At 35.9% G+C, this 22,101-nt stretch overlaps 1 protein-coding gene across 1 annotated transcript; it reads left to right on the top strand.

Moving 5' to 3' along the window:
• The first annotated feature begins 305 nt into the window (after positions 1 to 305).
• LOC122595240 (transcription activator GLK1-like) lies at positions 306 to 7,088 on the top strand. Its single transcript, XM_043767573.1, has 6 exons — positions 306 to 1,042; positions 1,863 to 2,003; positions 4,510 to 4,800; positions 6,112 to 6,144; positions 6,261 to 6,395; positions 6,753 to 7,088. The coding sequence occupies exons 1-6, from the start codon at positions 503 to 505 to the stop codon at positions 6,903 to 6,905; spliced, it is 1,293 nt and encodes a 430-aa protein (XP_043623508.1). The 5' UTR covers positions 306 to 502; the 3' UTR covers positions 6,906 to 7,088.
• Positions 7,089 to 22,101: the final 15,013 nt, after the last annotated feature.

The following is a 22,101-nucleotide window of genomic DNA, read 5'->3' on the forward strand; positions in this document are numbered from 1 at the left end:
TTTTAAGCTCCCAAAAAAATCTCACCCACATACCACACATTCTCTATTATATTTTAGTGTTATGTATATGTATATATATGTATATGTATGTATGTATACGGATATGATATTATTAGAAGAAAAAATCCAAAAGTATTTAAATACAAAACAAAGAAGGCCCCTGTCAATGACTCAACTCAAAATTTGTTGTGGTTGAGATCCAACCTCACACCGCAATAAGCCATATCGATCAGTATCATCTCATAACAATCACATTATTATTTATTACACATTATTTGTTCCATCATATCGGAATTCAAAATAAATTCTCTAGTCATATTTTTATTTTTATCATCCGACATTCTTAATACAAATAATCATCTTAAATACTTTAATCAACAACTACGCTACTACACCAATCCATCTCAATTACCTATATATCTACATACATATATTGTGACTGTGATATATACATATATCTTGTACTAGTGGGTGCAGTGTTGTAAATATTAATTGCTTGACAATGTTAGCTGTGATGTCACCTTTAGGAAACAACAACAACACCAACACCAACACCAACAAAACAAGTAGAGATGAGAGATGTGAGATGATTGGGTTTTCAGTGGGAGAAGTAGAATTTCCGGATTTCTCGGATGATAATCTGATTGAAAGTATCGATTTTGATGATTTATTTGTGGGGATGGATGAGGGGGCGGCCGACATGATGTTGCCTGATTTGGAAATGGACCCCGAACTCCTTGCCTCGGCCGCGGGGGATTTCTCTCTTAGTGGCGACGGAGAAGATTCCAATTCGTCTAATCATCAGTTTAATAACAACACGAGTGTCGATAGTGTTAGTGTTTACGGTGTTGATGAATACATATCAACAAAACAAGAACAAGTAGCAGCCGCAGCAGAGGATGTGAATATAAGAGATGGAAGCAGCTGCAGGAATAATAATCCGAGCCGAAAGGATACAGACGAAACCGATATAGGTGGAGGACGTAAATCTTCTTCTACTTCATCCAAGAATAATTCATCTCAAGGGAAGAGAAAAGTAAAGGTATTGCATTCTTAAAGATATTAATTAGGGTTACTCACTTAAATAATACAGTACTATATATATATATGTGTGTGTGTATATATTAGCTACTGCATTTCTTTGTACGTTCCGTACTAATTAACTGGTCGATTACTAAGATATGATGTCCTTAATTAAAACGGTACAAACTTACACAGGAAATCTTGAAACAAAAAAGTGGTGATTTATTCATATATTTTTGCATAAAAGTGGTAATACAAGATTTTAGATTGAGGTATATAAATTCACGTGTTTGCAACACTTCACGGGTTTCGTCTGAAGGAGACATGACTATATGGATCTGCAGCCTTTGTTGTAGATAAACTTTTTTATTTTATCAATATCCATATATATATATATATATATATAAATCTTTCAAATAAAACCTCTTATTCATCCTTCCAACAATAGAATCACTATAAATGTCAAAATCAATTTATGAAATTAATAGAGAAAGTTAATGGATTTCGCGTTTGGCAAAATTATTAGCAAGATTCATAGAATAATATACGAGTATTATCTTCCATATATAAATCCCAACTAACACTATCTATCTAGATATAAAGTGAAGAACATTTATTACTTTCATAATTAATTCAGTCCAGCTTCTTTAAAGTTTGCAATCTTCAGTCGCTTTCAGCCCTAGAAAAAACAAGTTTTTGGTTTTTGATCTTTCAATTCGTCTTAATATCACCAGAGCTATTCATTAACTATATATATTGATGGAAAAATTGAACTTCAATTTTATTTATGATACACATCAATAACATATGTATATATGTATGTATAATTCATGGTTAAGGTTGACTGGACACCTGAGTTACATCGGAGATTCGTTCAAGCGGTGGAACAGTTGGGGGTGGATAAGGCAGTCCCTTCAAGAATCCTTGAGATTATGGGTATTGGTTGTCTTACTCGCCATAACATTGCTAGCCATCTTCAGGTATACTCTATTATACATACATACATATAATCAGACCAACTTAATTACTGTACATGCATATAATATTATTAAAACAAATTTTGATACATGGTACTAGTTAGTTTTTATGTATGGGAAGTGATATTAGTACCTGTAAAACTTGTAGTGTTCGGTAAATTAAGTGGTACAAATATCAATCTCCTTTTAAGTATTATCTTCTAAATCAGATTTAGCTACAACATCCCAATAACAACAACTTAATTTGGTTTTTCTTTTCATATATATTAAAACATGAACATGAAAGATATCGATTTAATTAAAGTATATAAATGATTAAAAAGTATTATTAGATATTTTGTTTAGGTATAAAACATTTTGAACTATGAAATAATCATAACTTTTTTTTTTTGGAACATTGAAATAATCTTAATTAAGCTCATGGACATGAGCTTTTAACACATTTTACTCATTATATCTTTTAGTATTAAAGTTATTTTGTTATATAAGAGAAAATAGCTTAAATATCTAATGTTTTTTTTTTTTTTGGAACATTGAAATAATCTTAATTAATCTCATGAGACATGAGCTTTTAACACATTTACTCATTATATCTTTTAGTATTAAAGTTATCTTGTTATATAAGAGAAAATAGCTTAAATATCTAATGTTCATCTTAAATTTTATCAAAAATACCGCTTGGGATTTCGAGTTTCAAAATATATCCATATATTCGTTGTACAACACCATATATTTTTCATATTCTTTATATATTACAATACTTTAAAGGGTTTAGTGCGCTGAAATGAAACAAAATATAACCAAAAAATTATACTGTGCATGAACTAACGTTTTTTTTATTTTATGCATAAATTTAGTAAAAATGTTCGACAAAATATAATCATGCAATGTGTATACGTGGCAGCCCATATGAGCTGACACATGAAATTTTTTTTTAACATGCCACGTGTAAGATTTTGATTGTTCGATCACAAAAAGTTACATGATTTAAATTTTTTTTATTAAGTTTGTGGATACAATAAGAAAAAAACGTTAGTTCGTGCATACTATAACTTTTTGGGCATAGTTAGTTACATTTCGGCAAACTTAACCCTACTTTAAAACATGTTTAGTGTTATACCTCTAAAATAACTAATGTAAAGGTCACCACTTTTTAAATAAAGACCACATAAAAACTATTAACTAATATAAATTAGTTAGTGTTAGTTAAAATGATAGTTATGATATGAAAAATAATATTGGTGTATATCAATATTATACAATAAGCCTCATTTAAATATATTTGTAAACCAATGTTTTTTTTATTTTATTTTTGAAAATTTGTTAACCAACATATCTAGATATACCTTTTGACTTGTAAGTAGTTCTCTATGTGAATTTCTTTCCCACTAGCTCATAATACTACAACTCGTCACAAAATTAAACCTCAAAAAAATACCCTTCTTTTTGACAAAAAATTTTTAGATTTTGGATATTGCTATTACCCAGCTTTATACTATATAATCAATGATAAGTTGATAGAGTGGTTTGGAGTTTTGCTGATGACCTATAAGTCTCAGGTTCGAATTTTCATTCCACCAACTTTGAGACAGGTAGTCTTTCTATGAGGACTTGGCTTGGGTATACCCAGGTTCTGAGAGGGCAGGGTTTACCTCTATTAATTGTTGTGCCTTCAGGCAGATTAATAGGGGGTTCCCCATTGGGTATTTTAAAATAGGCATTTTTACTTTGAGAGAACTTTATAGCGCGGACCCGATTAAGACAACATATGCTAAACCTCTTGTTGTCGAATTGCAACACGAAGTTTCAATCGAAATTCACCTAAAAAAAATAAAATTGCTTTCTGATTAAAAATGTCAAACATCACATTATTCCAAAAAACTGAATACGGTCGAGGATACTCACATGCATACTTTTTGTTAAAACTTGAATAAAGTAATTAGGTTCCAAAAAGACAACTTTATTGATCACAAAAAAACAACGACGACAGAGATGTGGCATGCAATGTTTTGTTTGTTTTCCTTGACCTTCAGTTAACTTGAATTAATTACAAATTAAAAAATACCAGTCATTTTCAACTTTCATATATATCATTTTAACATTTTTTCCCTTAAAATTACTATAATATACTTAGACATAAGGAAAACATATATATACGTGACATAATACACATTATTTTTAGGTTCGTTTTATTTTTCCCTTCCATATTATAGGAGTATATATGACATAATACACATATATAATTTACGATTATGATACAGTATATCAGTATATATTGGCAGTTAAAAATTTAATATTCATGGATGCCATTTCGTAAGAAGAAAACGTATTCTAGTAATATATGCCAATACCAATTAACAAATAACATACAATCTTATAGTAGTACAAGATTTCTGTTAGTTTTTCTCATATACGTACGTACATTCTGTACGTACATATATGCTTGTATATGTGTGTTTTCTTATTATATATTAAACTGATCTTTGAGTACATACATGAAATCGTGCAGAAATATAGGTCTCACAGAAAACATTTGCTTGCGAGAGAAGCAGAGGCGGCGAGTTGGAGCCAAAGACGTCAAATGTATACACCAACGACAGCAAGAACAACAACAGGAGGAGGAGGCAAGGGAAACTGGGTTGCACCAATAACACCAACTATGGGCTTCCCTCCTCATTATAGGCCATTACATGTATGGGGGCACCCCTCCATGGATCGACCTTTGATGCCTATGTGGTCAAAACACACCCCTAACTCACCACATGTTTGGCCACCAACATGGCATCCTCATCATCAAAGAGTAATTAAACCTTTCTCTCCCTATATAACTAGGTTATGTGTATATTTTATGAGAACTGATATTCGTACCACAAATTTAATATATTTACCACATACTACAATTATTAAAGTACATTGTACAAATCAGTAAAGCTTGTTTATGATAAATTAGTCAAAAGTTATGGTACAAATATTACTCCCTATATATTATAGTATATATTATAGTCTCACTTTCTCTGCAAAACCATTTCTTAAAAACGCTGCAAAAATTAATTAAACTATGTATTCGTTTTAGGTTAATTATTTACATGTAAAGAATAATAAAAGTTGATATCAGAAGTACATTTTTATGTTTAATATATGTAAAATCATACATAATTTTATTTACATAGAATACACATATATGTATAACTCATTTATATATAATTTTTTTTGTCATTGGAGTGTTAGCCCAGTGGTGAGGAGGTTTTCCACAATGTGGTTTCCTCCTGTTAGGTCTCAGGTTCGAATCTTGCCATATGCGAATGTGGTGAGAGGACCTTAGCAACGCTATACCCATCTAACACATAGGGAGCAAACCCTTTAGGGTCAGGAGTCGAACCGGCGTGGGTGCATCCGGGTGAGGGTGTTAGCCATTTATCCCTTACTGCCTTTCAAAAATATATATATATATATATAATTTTACATATCTTTAACTTCTTTTTTCATTGGACTTTATACATGTAAATAAACTCAAATTACATATGATCTAATATACAATTTTTAAGCGTTATCGATTGTTTGAAAAAAAATTCCTATTAAAATAAGAAAAATATATATATAGGTTTTAGGTAAAATAAAATAAGTATTAAAGTAAAACATGTAAAACAATATATTTTTTTTCACTGAAAATCACCGTGCATCATGAAAATCATCGTGCATCAGTTGCTACGTGAATCTTCGTGTATCAATTTAATCATGATCTAAGGGTCAAAATCTTGTCTTATTTGTTTTACTTTAATACTTGTTTTACAATACCCTATCCCTATATATATATATTATACATATGGGGAGGTCAAAACGTAGATAGTCTTGCTCCTATCACGACGGTGTAAAGAGACTGCTTTCAGGTTATATCTAAGATAGAGAAACCTCTATCCCCATGTCTTGCAAGACTGGATGTCCTACTCTATCTAGGATAGATCTTGAAAATAGACTTTATACATCTTAATTTCTCTCATACATTGTTAGAGATGTTGCAATTAAAAACTCATAAAAAATGTCATTGAGTGATTACTCTTACTCATTATATTAATGTCGATTTGTATCTAAGAGGTGCATGTTTTCCTTGCAGCCACCGTACCTTCCACAAATTTTACCACAAACGGTAACGATCTTTTTCTCGATCTTCTTAGTTTACTTTATTCCTTATAATTCTTTTTTTAAGTTATGGTTGTTGATTTCATTTTGTATTATTTTCTAATGATCATATCTCATCAACAGAGATTTCCATCTTCCCATGTACAAGTCCCATGTATCCCACCATCACACTCTATGTACAAAACAGACACCAACATAAGCGTTTCCACTCCTTCCACTGGACAATCTTGCCCGCAACCAGTGTTAGATCTACATCCTGTAAGTACCAATAGTAGTGTATATTGAAATATGTCATCTATCATGAGTGCATAATTAAATAATGCCTTCAACATATGTTTATCTATTACTACAACTAAAATATCATTCAAAAAAAGTATTGAAAATATGCATCAATCTTTTTACATCTATATATATTTGAGAAAAGAAAAATCACACCTATATATGGTGTAAAAATAATTTGCACGTGATGCTAATTTTTTTTTTTTAGTAAATCAGGTATTTAAAATTAATCTTTGCATTATATTTTAATTTGTGATCGAATAAACATAAGACTTTTTATTCATAAATGTGAACGTTTTGTTTCTATGCTAATACTCTATGAAATTGGTGCAACAGTCTACAGAGACAATTGATGATGCAATAGGAGAAATATTATCAAAGCCATGGCAGCCTCTCCCACTTGGACTAAAACCGCCAGCGCTTGATAGTGTTATGGTAGAATTACAAAGACAGGGAATCCAAAAAGTACCTCCTCCTACATGCTTTTGAAGTTTCTGCAAATCCAATGCAGAGACATATTGACCCCATTCAATTCGACGACGTTTCATGCACCTCGATTTGTGACACCTGATGCATGTGTGACTTCTCCTTTTTTTGGTGACGTCTAATCTTCGTGTATCATACAAACAGTTTTAACTTGAGATCTATATATTATTTCTGAATTGTTCTCTATATATATTCACAAGATCGAATCATACTTTGATAAGTAAACACCATGCTTGGATAATAAATTTAACCCACTCTTTTTGATGTGCAATGTCAACGTAAAAATTTGTGTCAAAGTTAATTTAAAATATTAAAATAACGTTTGATTCCAAACACACTCTAGGCTAAATTTCGAAATTGTATCAAATGCATCATCCCATATTTCATTACCGTCCATGTACACCTTTCATATATATATATATATATATATAGGTGCAAGTTACCTTATTACCACTTATTTTAACATCAATTTTAGGACATGTGTTTTTGTAACTTACACATCACCATGATCAATTTCGACCACTACCATGATTTTCCGGCCACCACGTCGCCAGAAAGTCTTAAATTTTTACAAAAAAGTCTTGTATATCATAGTAGATGATGATGGCGATATATGTGTAAGTTACAAAAAAATACATGTCCTATTTGGTCTTAAAATAAGAGATGGTCCTAAAATAACTCACATATATATATATATAGGGTAAAGTTATTTTGAGAACCTTTTTTTTGCGAGAACCTTTGAGAACTTTTCAAATCAAGCCCAACCGATGATTGTTCTTTACATGAAAATTGTTTTTTGACTATTTTCTGAATAACTTATGTATAATTTTGAAGTTTATAATTGTGTGGAGACATGAATTATCATCCGTTATACAATTATGTGGAGATTTGGATTCTTGATCATATGTGCACGAATATTTCTATGATCACATGTATGTAAGTCGATCACATGTAATCATAAGAATATTCGTGCACATATGATCAAAAATCCAAATCTCCACATAATTGTATAACGGATGATAATCCATGCCTCCACACAATTATAAACTTCAAAATTACACAAAAGTTATTCAGAAAACAATCAAAAAAATAATTTTCATGTAAAGAATAATCATCAGTTGGGCTTGATTTGAAAAATTCTCAAAGGTTCTCGCAAAAAAAAGGGTTCTCAAAATAACTTTTCACTATATATATATTGTTACGTTATTTTTGTTTACTAACTAATCAACTCAGGTTCAACCTATATATTCTAATAAAACTTTTGCTTATATTTATTTGATCTATGTGTAACTCACATAGACCTAATAATAATTAATGAAATGCAGTTGTCATCTTTATATAAATTCTATTATCATCTAACGTAATAAATATAAAAAGAGGTAAATGGGTGGTAATTCATTATAAGTATTTAGTTTTACATCGTTCATATTTTAATTCTTTTTTTGAACAACAGTTGTGATTGGACTCAATGGCATTGTCTCTTCATCATCGTAATAATTCTTTTTTTGAACAACAATGTAAATTTCAAGTGTATTTTATTTATTGATGTTAAATAAAATACAAGGTTGTTGCGGAACTAAGATATTACAAAGTAAGTATCTAAACAACCTTATGAATTACAAGTGATCTAATATTTGCTAAATAAACTCTTTTGATCGAAATACTTAAAGTTGTGAACTATAAATGTTTAGATCGAGAGTATTTGAGCAAAAGCACCAAATTGCAAAAGTATAATTTGGACGAGGGAAGTGACTTGGTATTTATAGGCAAAAAGAATAAATATAATATTCTTTTTGCCGTACAAATATGGTTACATGCATTTAAGGAAATTACTTTAATTCCTTAAATGCATTGATTAAAGTACAAGAATTAAGTCACTTGATAGTAACTTGTCTTCTAATTAACCAACCACCTTTACATGCGTGTAAGACTTTTAACAAAGGACAAATGGATTGTCCGGGTAAAGGCATGTAAAGGCATAAAGTCAATTCCTCGTAATCAGTGTTCAGACTTGTAAGGTCAAGAACACTGTCAAGGACTCCAGTCAGGAGATCTGGTAAGTCTGTCAGTGAGCTCCGCTATTTGTCAGACTTCTTTCTTCAGACTTCAGTCTTCGAATTCAGTGAGAATGTTCTTCAGTGGAAAGATCTTGACTGGAGTGAAGTCCAGTGAACCAATCTGGTGGAATCCAGATTCCTGTACAAGTAAATGGTTCACTAGTCTTCACATAACTTCTGGACAAATCTTCAAAGGGCTCCAGTAGTCAGGTCTGGAGCGAGTCCAGTAAATCTAGACCTAACAATTAACATCAGTAGCTTCAACATTTTCAAGAGTGGCTGCTGCATTTTCATCAGCAGCAGCCTCTTCTTCAGCATCCACTTCCATATCACTTGCTTCAAGTTCATCAGCCTGGTTGGAGGAATCCAGCTGGAATTCATCAACCATAGAATCACCTGACTCCAGGTCACTCTCCTCATCATCAACACCAACATCAGCACCAACACTTTCCACCAAGTTTTCTTGTACGACAACCTCAGCACCCTCAACCAAATTTCCTTCACCACCACCTTCAGATTGAACAGCACCAGAACCCACAACAACATCCTCAGCACCTTCATCACCCACCTGCCTTCTCTCGAAGGAAAAATTCAAATGGTTAGGGGAACCAGGTGCCTCAGCTTCAGTGTGTTGTGTCACTGATGCATCATCGGTCGTAGAATGTGTTGTCTCTAGTATCACCTATGATCTGGCTGCTGACAGCGACTCAGAGGGTTGAGAAGAAGAAGAGGGAAGTGTTTGTGGGGTTGACGCAACTCTAGTGGTTGATGTGTATTTTCTAGTCTTTAATTTATGAACACGAAATACCTAGCTACTGACTACTACACATTTGCGGACAGTGTACCCGTTCGTATGCAATATAGTGACTTGGTAAGTACGAGGTCGAACACAAGGACTTATTAAGTAATTATTACAATAAAATGATTCAGATTAAAAAGGGGGGTTTTGTGGCCGAATTGCCACTTTGCAAGTAGTTAGTTTGAAAAGTCAGTAATCCCGTAGGATTAATCGCAAGAGAATATTTTGTTGTTGAATTTCGAACAATAATATAAAAGGACACCCACTTGGATCGGCTCACATGCCAATCATCGGGTCTAAACATTACTTGCATTTGTTGAATGACTCAAAAGATAGACAAGAAGAACTTCCGTTATTCTTGACACTTTAATTGCTCTAAATATAGTTATCGCTTCCGCGTTTAATTTCTATCCAAAACAATTAAGCATTAAGATCCGGAGTTGATTTTCACGATTTAACCTATAAAAGCTTTCTTCCGAACTGCTTATTCACCTAATCAGATTTCTTTATCATAAGTGTTTACACATTCAAAATGAATTTAATTGTTTAAAAATCTTTATCGTTAGTTTCTTCCGAACTCCAACGACTTTAGGTTAATTATGGACCGATCAACCTTTTCATAAATCAATTGACAATGACATAGATTTCTTCCGAACTTCTAATTAGAATTATCAATCAATAAATATAAAAGATAAAAACAATATTTAAATTCAAATAAATATGGATCTTCGATTAAACATGAAAATCTTGTCCAACGATTGCAAGTAACATTCAAAACGACCCTATGACATGTTTACTACCCAAGCGGGTGTAAAGAGATTTAGCCTCTCATAATGAAATGATGAAAACAAACAATAGTATATGAAAACATATTGTACCGAATGTAGAAATCCTTCCAAGAATGACTAAATATCTAATACCGAATGATAAGAATAATCCAATTGTAATCTTGATCTTCAAGGATGACTAAACTGATGAAAAACTCCTTGAATGATGCAAAAATCGGCTGGAGTAACTAAGTTAGGGTTCTGGAATGAATAAACAAGCTATTTATATGTTTCCTAAATATTTGCATAGATTCGTCCTTAAGCTGCGTGGCAGCTTAGTAGCTGCGGCGCATCTACCTTTGACTGATGTTGACTTTTTGACTTTCCTTGACTTTGCATGGAACAAGACTGGAGGAGCTGTTGCGCAGCTTAGGTTTCTCTTTCATAGTTGCGGCGCAGCTTATAAGCTGCTGCTCAACTATTCTTGATTCCAGGTTTGACTTTTGTTGACTTTCACCGAACTTCATCCAAACGACCCAATAATCATCCGCAAGCACTTATTTCACTTCAAGAATGTCGTTTTCTTCATAAATACGCTCAAGTACCTGTTATTAACCTGAAACACTAACAAATACCATAAACGCACCAATTGTATACAAAAATGACTCATTAAACATGCTAAAACAACTATATTCGTTGTGGGAAATGGGTATAAAATACGACATATCATGGGTTGGGGTGACCCAATTTCAACACCTACCTCGCCTACAGAAGTTTGTGGTGGCTGCTGACTGTTACCCTTATTCTCATCAGCAATCTGTTGGGAGACTACTGATGGGCTGGCTGGGTCTCTAATGTCCTTGGGCAGGGAGGAGTTCCTAACCTTGATAGTTTTGCCCTTTAATACTCGTTGCTACTGTTTTGGGACAGCAGCAGGAGGTGAGGTGGAAGTAGATGTGGTTTTCTTGGTCTTTTTGGGAGCTTTGGAGGTTTCTGCGGGGATTATCAGCATACTAGCTCCAGCATGGTTTTACTTATATATATCAGGATACGTGGAAAACAGTACTTGTTTCATCGCTGGAGTGAGCACAGCGTATTTAGAGTCAAATTGCTCTGGGTCACAAGCAGGAATTTTATATACAGAGCTTGCAACCCTTGGGGAAAGAATATAGTGAGCACCTTTAAGGAGATATTCTTCCTTAAGCTCATGCCTGAGCTCGACCTATTGCGGATAGTCACCTTTCCCTTTAGGTCTTCAAAAATGACGCTGGCAAAGTCAATGTTGCGACCATTTGCCAGCGCATAGATTATTTGCATCTGAGTAGCAGTGGCTTGATCAAAAGAGCCACTGTTGCCACCAAGACATTGAATGACATGGGTAAACAACAACCTCCATACCCCAGGTAAGTATTTCTTTTGGGGATTGCTGTGAACAGCTTGAGCAGGAGATACATTGGTGCCATATCCAATGGTAGATAACCAGTCCTTCCACACACTGGTTTCTACCAACCCAACGAATGGTTGTTCTCAGTCTGTATAGGTAGACGAAGAACTTTTCTCAGCAGATCTACTGAGATGGATATAGTACGTGTCCCTTTCATGACCATACTTATGATGGTGCTACTAGCAACATTGTAGTCATACGTCCACCAAAACTCCCTTAGGAGGTGGACAGCCATCTCTTTGGGATCACTGTAAATAGCCTTTCTTACAAGCTATCCCATTATAAAGTCGAGCATTGAAAAATATCCCTTGATTTTAGACGGGATTTCTGCAGATCCAATATAATTATTGGCTTTAATGGCCAATTTGGATGCTTGAAAGGAGACATGAGGAGATGAAGCAATCCCCTCGGGATCATATTTTCTAGATGTAAGATAGAGAGGAATGGTTTCTGGGTTTTCAACTTGAAAAGCCATTTGAAGATTTCAGAGACCATGAGAATAATATAAGAAAATTTAAGAGAATAATTTGAGAGAATGGGGAAGATTTGAGAGAGTTTGAAAGATTTTGGAAATTTGAGAAAAAGAAGTGAACGTAAAAGGCGGAGAAGTGGAAGGGATTTACATATATATGGCATGGATATGGGCCCCATGACTGCAAAAAGTGAGTCGTCACACGTACTCTCTTTCATACGTGGCATATAAAATGTTAAGTGGTATCAGAGCCACCGTTCCTAAATCATTGGAACAAGATCTGTTTGCCTTCTTGTTTTTACATTAATTTATGTTCTTTTCTTTTCTTGAAAACTTCTTTTCTCTAAAACAATAATATGACTTCAGTTCCCAGCCTTGTGAACACACGTGACTTTGGTTATGTGTCTACTCCTCCAAAATTCGAGCCCAAAGATTTTGGGTCTTGGAAGGAAAGAATGCTTCTTCACATCGCTGGTGTGGAACTCTACTTAATGACAATATTAACTGAGGTTCCATACATACCTATGTATGTCCAGAGAACTCCAGGAGCCACACCTGATGCTCCTGAGATTGTGACTGACCTGGTAAAGCCAGAGGTCCAATAGACTGATGAAGAGTGTAAGCTGGTTAATCTTGATGGCAGGCTTAAAAACATGATCGTCGTCACTCTCCCTACTGACATCATGAAGCTCATCATCAAATATCCCTCTTCAAAAAAAGTATTGGATAGACTGGTCAGCACCTATGAAAGATCTGCTGATCTAATTAAAACAAAGAAAATTGATTTAAAACGTGCATATGAAAATTTCTTCTCTCATCCCGATGAAAGTCTTGAGGGTACCTATACTCGCTTTAAAGAGTTGCTCAATGATATGACAAATGTTGGCATTACTCATGATAACTTTGAAGTATGTCACAAATTCATTGATTCTCTTCCTCCTAAGTGGTAAAACTTGAGACAAATCCTTCGTTCCACCAAGCAGATCCAAAATTTCGATCTTGAGGAACTGTTTGACACTCTTCAATTTGAAGAGAAGGCTTTGGCTCAAAACATTCGAGCATCTGCTGAAGCTCAAAGACATGCTGGCCCTTCTAACTCCTCCAGCACGTCTTCCTACCCTAATTCTGACCCTCTTGCTCTTGTCTCTGTTGAGCCCATCAATCTCTATGATGATGCCAACACCTTAAATCTTCCATCTCCTATTCAAACTCTTGTTGACGAGCTTGTTGCTGATGAAAAACAAGAGATGTTTAGTGACTTCATGGAATTTGCTCTTCTTGCTGGAAAGAAATATTCCAGAAAATGGAACAGCCGTAAGTCGGTTGCTCCTTACAAGCCTCCTGTTGATAAATCATAGGAAGAATGCTGGAGGTGTGGCAGAAAAGGCCATTACCAAAAGGAGTACAGGGTTTCTATACCCACTCCAGCTGCTTCTAAAGCTAACCCCTCTAAATCTACTGATGAGTATAGGAATAAATACTATCAGCTGAAGGCGAAGATGGCTAAAATTGAGGAGGCCAAAACACCAGCCAAAGGGCTGGTCACTGAAGAACATGATTGGCCTGACTCCGATGAGTCAGATGATGAAGATTATGTTGACACTATGTGCCTGATGGCACTAGCTGATGGTAAGGCGCTAACAAAAGATCAAGTCTCCTCAAGTCAGTGGGTAAATGTTACTGTCAAAAAGGCACATTCTCTTCTCACCTCTTTAGATGATGATAAGACCAAAATTATTGAGTCTTTGTCATGTGATCTTCAGTATGTAGAAACTCTACGTGCTGAACTTCAATTTAAACTTAACTCTGCTGGTAATGAGTTAAGTGATAAAACTTAAAAACTCTTGAAATTGAAAAATGTTCATGTAGAACTTCACTCTCATGAGTTAATGACTCAAAAACTTCAACTTGAGAAGGAAAAACTCTAGGCCGAAGTTTCAAATCTGAAGAAGATTGTGACCTCTTGCTCAAAAGCTTCCAGGTTTCATCATCAATGCCTAAGCGAACGAGTCCCTGCTTAGGTTCAAGCAGTGATTGGTCGTAACTTTGACGTTGTTGATTCACTTGCTGACCTGTTTCATGATGATGTGAAACCTGAAATTTCTATTCCTCCTTCTTCCTCTATCTCTCATGAAGAGATGAAAAAGTGGTACTTTGTCAAAGGACAAAGTGATTACCACTCTGAAATGGATGCTGGTGCTACCCTTTCTTCTTCCACCAGTGAATCCTCTACCTCTATTGAGGTAAAAGGTGTTAATTCTTCTACGAGCACCAATATGTTTACTCCTCAGCAGCTTCCCATCAAATCTGCTTAACCCTTTAAGAGAAGCACTGTTGCTGTGTCCTATGACTACAACACTCCTTTGAGAGTGAATCCAGTCAGTCAGCAACCTTCGTGTGCTCAATCTTCTTCCTCATCTCAGCAAGAGCTTGCTCATGTTAGTCATAAGGATGACCAGCATGACCGTCTAATTAAAAGACGTGTCAGGTTCGTTGATGATAGACTTCAGCAAGTACTTCCCTCAAGGGATGTACCTGCTGATGGTCAATCTAATCATCAGATACCTCAGTCTGTGTCAGCTAGGTCCACTCCTAGCTTGAATATTCCTCAAAGAGGAAGGTTCCCTTCTCATAACAGGTCTATTACTCCTCAGCGAGGATACTTGCCACAACAGCAAGTGAGATCTGTTACTCCTCAGCGAGGACACCTGCCACACCAGCAAGTGAAACCTGTTACTCCTAAGAGAGGACACTTGCCACATCAGCATGTTCAATCCTCTATGTCAAACAAGGAGTATCGGCCTCATAGGTAAATGAGGTCAGCAACTCCCAATCATCAATCTAGACCAATCACTCCTAGAAGAGTGCCTTAATCACAGCAAGACCCCTCCTTTTCTTCCTTTCCTGCTGGAAAATAAGTATGGACAATGATTCAAGGATCACAAAATCCTCATGATCATAATGGTCAATCCATTCTTGGTCCTATTTCTCAAATGCCTCCTCCTAGGCTTAAACAAAGGAACAAATCTAAGTCTAAGCAAAAGAGTAAGGCATCTTCCTCCTCTAATCCTCAAATCAATGAGCTTACTCAGCGAGTCAATGATCTATCATCTCATCCGAGAGACTTTCTCATTCTGAATCAAAAAGGCAATCCCTCTGATAAAAAATGTTATCTATGTAGCAGCAGAGGACATGTTGCCTCTGAATGTGAAAACATAAGCTCAAGGAATGCTCCAGAGGTTGTTTTACATCCAAATTCATCTATGTCTGCTGAAGCATCTTCCTCGACAACTAGGATCAGTGGGAATCCTTCTTCTTCTGAACCTAGATCCAATGACCCCTCTTCTGTCACTAGAACAAATGTTGCTGATTATATCTCTTCTCAGCACATTGAAATTCCTCATTCCCAAAGGGTCATTTCCAATGCATGGTGACAAACAGCTATGCTGGTTGAATACAGTGCTCCTGACGTAGTCATCAGCTATGTATATCTCCAAAGCAATGGGAGTAATATCATGCCCTTTGAAGAAAATGATCTTTCCTTTGGATATGTCGATGTGGGTAACTATCCCACTCTTGAGGATGCTCTCTCAACAGAACCAACAGTTGCCTCTGATGTACCTACCCTTAACGCTGCTGATAGGGCCATCGATGAGTTCCAAAGCGAACTCGCCTAAATCCTTCTTTTATATCCATGCAGGGCTCGCTGGGAAAAGGAGTGTAGTATTTGGACAACGGCTGTTCAAAACATATGACTGGCTTTAAGCCCCTGCTGGATAACTATACAGAGGCACCTGATCATACTGTAGTGTTTGGTGATAACTCCACTGGACAAACTGAAGGGTATGGTCTTCTTTCTAATGGTCTTATAAAATTCTCCAAAGTAGCTTATGTAAATGGATTAAAACATAATCTCATAAGCATTAGTCAACTCTGTGATGCTGACTACAAAGTGATTCTTGATAAGTATCAAGGCACTGTTGTAAACATTAACAAGGAAGTCATCTTGGTAGCACCAAGAAAAAGAGATGTATATCTTGTAGACTTCACTCTTATCAAAAATGATAGTGAGACTTGTTTCTTTGCAAAATCAACATCTGAATTAAATTGGTTATGGCACAAGCGTATGTCGCATGTGAATTTCAAAACCATTAACTCACTGGCCAAAAAGAACCTTGTTCGTGGCCTTCCTCCTCTCTCTTTTGAAAAAGATGGACTCTGTGGTGCTTGTGAAAAGGGTAAAAGCCATAGATCTACCTTTAAAACAAAACAAGCCAATTCTGTAAAGGGCTGTTTTCATCTTCTTCACATGGACCTCTTTGGTCCAGTGAATGTCCAAAGTCTAAAGGGTAGCAGATACACTTTAGTTATCGTAGATGAATATTCACGATATATTTGGACTATCTTTCTTAATTCCAAGAGTGATGCTGCTGATGAAATAATAAAATTTATCAAAAAATGGAAAATCTCAACAGCATAAGGGTTAAAGAACTAAGAAGTGACCATGAAACTGAGTTTAGAAACCACACTCCTGAATCTTTTTGTGGTGATCAAGGGATCTCACAAAACTTCTCTTCTACTAGAACCCCTGAGCAAAATGGTATTGCTGAAAGGAGAAACCGAACTCTCATTGATGCAGCACGTACCATGCTCAGTGAGTCCTCTCTGCCCAACAAGTTTTGGGAAGAAGCTGTCAGCACTCCTTGCCACACTCAAAATCGCTGTCTCATTGTCAAAAGACATGACAAGACAACATACGAAATTTTGAGAGGTAAGAAACCACAAATCAAATACTTTCATGTATTTGGTTGTCCTGTCTTTATTCTTAATAATAAGGATCATCTTGGCAAATTTGATCCTAAAGCTGATGATGGCTACTTTGTTGGATACTCTACCATCAGCAAAGCTTTCAGAGTATTTAATACTCGTCTTCAAAAGGTGGATGAGTCCATTCATGTCACTTTTGATGAAAGCTCTTCAGCTCTCAAAGATATCAAATCTTCATCTACTGAAGCAATATTCAATGAGCTCACTGATCCTCCTATGGAGGCTACTGACTCATTTGTTGATGCCTCTTGCTCGCTACCTCCTGTCAATCAGCAACTCACTGAGGAAAGCTCAGCAGAAGCTGAACTTGATCAAGTTGCTGCTCATATCTACACGATTGAGCCAGTTGAGCCAATTTTGAGGTCAATCCATGCTGCATCAGTCAAACCTAGGTCTCTGGCTGATGATGTACAAGCTAATGACTCTGTTGAAGAAGTGTTTCATGATGCTTCAGCTAATGCTGAAGATTTGGAGTCTGCTGATGACCCCAACATAACTGATGACTATAACCAGTCAAATGGCTCGACTGATCAAAGTCCTATTGAACCAACTTTAACTATTGATCTCTCTTCCTTTAATTCTCCTGCTGAACCAATTCCTCTGTCTTCCGCTGTCCCTCTACTTGGTTCATAAAGTGTTACAGCACTTAAATGGACTTCTAGTCATCCTGCTCATCAAGTAATTGGTGATCCTCAGAAGGGTATTATGACTCGATCAGCGACTAGAAATTCATGTCTTTATGTCAATTTCTTGTCAATGATTACTCCCAAAACTATTGGAGAGGCTATAGTTAACCCATCTTGGGTTGCTGCCATGCAAGAGGAACTAACTCAATTCCAACGACAACATGTCTGGTTTTTGGTTCCTCTACCTCTTGGCAAAGAATTCATTGGAAGTAAATGGGTTTATAAAAATAAAATGGACGAAGATGGTATTGTTATTCGTAACAAGGCTCGGCTTGTTGCACAAGGTTACCTTTAGGAAGAAGGTGTCGATTATGATGAAACCTTTGCTCCAGTGGCCAGACTTGAGGCTATAAGATTATTCTTGGCACATGCTGCTTATTGAAACTTCACAGTATATCAAATGGATGTCAAGAGTGCCTTCCTAAATGGAAAACTCGAAGAAGAAGTTTATGTGGAGCAGCCACCTGGTTTTGAAGATCCAGCCAAGCCACACCATGTCTATCGTCTTTATAAGGCTTTATATGGTCTTAAACAAGCTCCCGGAGCTTGGTATGATACTCTCTCTGAGTTCTTTCTTTCTAATGAGTTTCAGCGAGGATCCATTGACAGCACCCTCTTTATTTATAGAAAGGGTGTTCATGTCCTATATGTCCAAATCTATGTAGATGACATTATCTTTGGATCCTCCAGCAAGAAACTCTGCAAAAAGTTTAGCTCACTGATGTCGTCTCACTTTGAGATGAGCATGATGGGTGAGCTAACATTTTTCCTTGATTTACAAATTCGTCAACTCCCTGATGGCATTTTTATAAACCAAGAAAAATACATTCGTGACATACTGGCTAAGTTTGATATGACAAATATCACTCCTAATTCCACTCCTATGTCTCCTTTAAATAATCTCCATGCTGACCCAGATGGGTAGCATGTGAACCCCACTCACTATCGTGGGATGATTGGCTCGCTGATGTATCTCACAGCGACTCGTCCTGATATCATGTTTGCTACTTGCCTTTGTCCAAGATATCAAGCATCCCCCATGGAGTCTCATTTACTCGTTGTCAAGCGTATCTTCAAATATCTTAAAGGGACTTCTTCATTGGGTCTTTGGTATCCCAAAGATTCCAACTTTGACCTAGTTGGTTGCATGTTAGGTAGGAAAAGTACCAGTGGTGGATGTCAACTGTTGGGGGGAAGGCTGACTAGTTGGTCTAGTAAGAAACATCATACAGTTTCCATCTCCACTGCTGAAGCAGAGTATGTATCAGCAGTGAGTTGTTGTGCTCAAGTCCTTTGGATGAAAAACCAACTCGCTGACTATGACTTAGATTTCTCTAAGATCCCCATCATGTGTGACAATACAAGTGCTATTGCCATTACACATAATCATGTTCAGCATTCCAAAACAAAACACATAGATATTAGGTATCACTTCATTCGTGACCATGTCATGAAGGGGGATGTTGAGATCTACTTCATCCCCATTGATGATCAACTTGCTAACATTTTCACTAAACCTTCAGATGAAAAAAGATTCAAGGATCTAGTCAGCAGGTTGGGAATGCAGAATGGTGATTCTGCTACTTAACTTACATCTCTCTTGTAAGTTAACTCTTGACCCTCGTCAAGATCACTTCAGCAAGTTCAAGTTTGTCTTACTTGCTGAACAATAAAGCAATAGAGAGCTAAAAGTCCCTATCAAGTCCAGCAGCAAACGGTTGCTTGTAAAGACAAATAAAATCCGTTGATCCCTGATGCTTTGGGAAAAAGCATAATAAAAGTAATAGGGAGCTGAAAGTCCCTATCTAGTCCAGCAGCAAACGTCTGTTGGTAAAGACTTCTAAAATCCGTTGATCCCTGATGCTTTGGGAAAAAGAATAGCAAAAGTAATAGGGTGTTGAAAGTCCCTAGTTTGCTGCTGGTAAAGACTACTAAAATCCGTTGATGGCTGACAATTTGCCAAAAATTGTTTAAAGTCAGTCAGCGACCACCTCTTTCCTTCTATACGTCGCTGACTGGCAACTTGGTAACCAAAATTTCTATTTTCTAAACTCGTCAGTGGATACCTTGCATTGTCCTAGTGTATTCCACTACGTATATTTGTGAATATTTTATTAAGTATCTCAAACGGTTACTGATACCACTTAACAGTCCACGGATTGCACAACTTGTATTATAATTAAACTAGACAAGAAAGTAAATAAGAAAGTAATCAACAAGAACAATAACAAGTTCAAATGTAAAGAATCTATGCAAGCATAATCATATGTATCATTGACTAAACGATGAATACATGGTCGATATTACAAACTTAACTTACAAGAATACAAATGAACAAAGTAATTGCTAAGTCTAGCTAGACACACTACAAACTTGAACAATTACAAGCAAAGTGACACACACATTTTATGTTGTGGTTGTGTTGCCTTTTATAGAGAAGAATTAGGGCAACACAACCTTACAGTGATAGTGACTCGATGGTGGTTGTCGACGTTCCATTGGCTCGAAGTACTTGCATGCACGAGCCTTTGTCTTCTTTACCAAATCGGGTATCAAAGAGAGAACCCTTGAATTGGTGCCAACTGTACCTTAGCCATACAAGGCAAATTACAGTTGGAAGAACCACTATGTGACTTTTGTCTTCATCTGGTTTGATTTCTTCCCGCCATGACAAACATTTGGGCAACATACAACCCGCTAAAGAGAGCCACTGGACTCGCTGATGACACACGTCAGCGAGCAAGTCTTATCAGCGAATCCAAGACTCAACAAACATACACTTAAATAATCATCTTAAAACCAAGACATCACATTTTCCATGACTTTATACTATCACATGACATGCATCCATCACATTAAACTACCATTTTAAACATGTTACTACACAACTAGTTCTCATTGCCATATATCTATGATCTTTTGCCACTTTAATGATGCCACGGGTCTTATTACCCAATGGTCTTATACTAGATAATACGATGCCATGGGTCTCCCTACCCGATGGTCTTACACCAAATAATACAACACAATACCAAACATTCAACATTCATCGTTTATCTATCACACCTCTTTCTTTACAACCGACTAACGACATTTAAATTCACAAGCTATTTCCAATTTTCAATTTTTACCATTTAATAAACCAATTGTTCATGCAAAGCTCATTTCCTACCATGTTCGCATCTCAACAAGTAAAGACACATTCTAAATCAACTTATGGCTCCATACTAACATACTTCCATATTTAACGAACTTAACTTGAGCTATTATAATATACGATTATAATAATGTTGTAGTCATTATTATGATTACTTATTATAACACCTCACGTGAACTTCGCTAAATACTTCCATATGTCACTAGAACCAAACTATACACATAAGGTCAAGTCACATCTATGGTTTAAGTCTAGGTATCCTTGCCTTAAACCATGGCTTTGATACCACATGAAAGGACACAACTCGATTAACGGAAAAATAAGGAATTTTTTTTAAAGATGTGTCGCATGTTTTTATACATCCGCCACATTTTTGTTTAGACATGAAACATGCACCGCATGTGTAAAAACATGCGCTGCATTTTTTGCTCCAAAGGCACCCAAACTTCAGACTTCCAAAAATGCGCCACATGTACCAAAATATGTGCCGCATATTTAGGTCTGACAGAAGCCCACTCAATTTTGACACTTCAAATGACTTGCAAACTTTTACCAATCATTTCCAAACCTTGAACAACTTTTCCAAACTTCAAAATGAGTTAAAGACATGTTAGAAATCCAAAAATAGTGATACATTGTAATTTAAGTTATGGACTTACTTGTAGTTAAGTCATAAGTTGATGATTTCTAAGGTTGAGGGGCTAATAGTGAGAATTAACATAGTTGATGTGTTTAGACTATAAATAGCCCTTAATCCCTTAGAAATCATAACAATAAGCATAACTCTTGACAGACATTCCATACAATTACACCTGAATAACACACACTTAATCCCAATTCTCTCTCAATACACACACAAACACCAAGAACACACACACTAACCAAACGCCATTGTTGATGTGAATTCGAGTGATAAATACGTGTTGTTACATTTGGTATCAGAGCAAAACATCGTTTTGATCTCGATCCATAACTGAATTCAATCACATT

The sequence above is a fragment of the Erigeron canadensis genome, chromosome 4 (genome assembly GCF_010389155.1).
Source record: "Erigeron canadensis isolate Cc75 chromosome 4, C_canadensis_v1, whole genome shotgun sequence".
NCBI lineage: Eukaryota > Viridiplantae > Streptophyta > Magnoliopsida > Asterales > Asteraceae > Erigeron > Erigeron canadensis.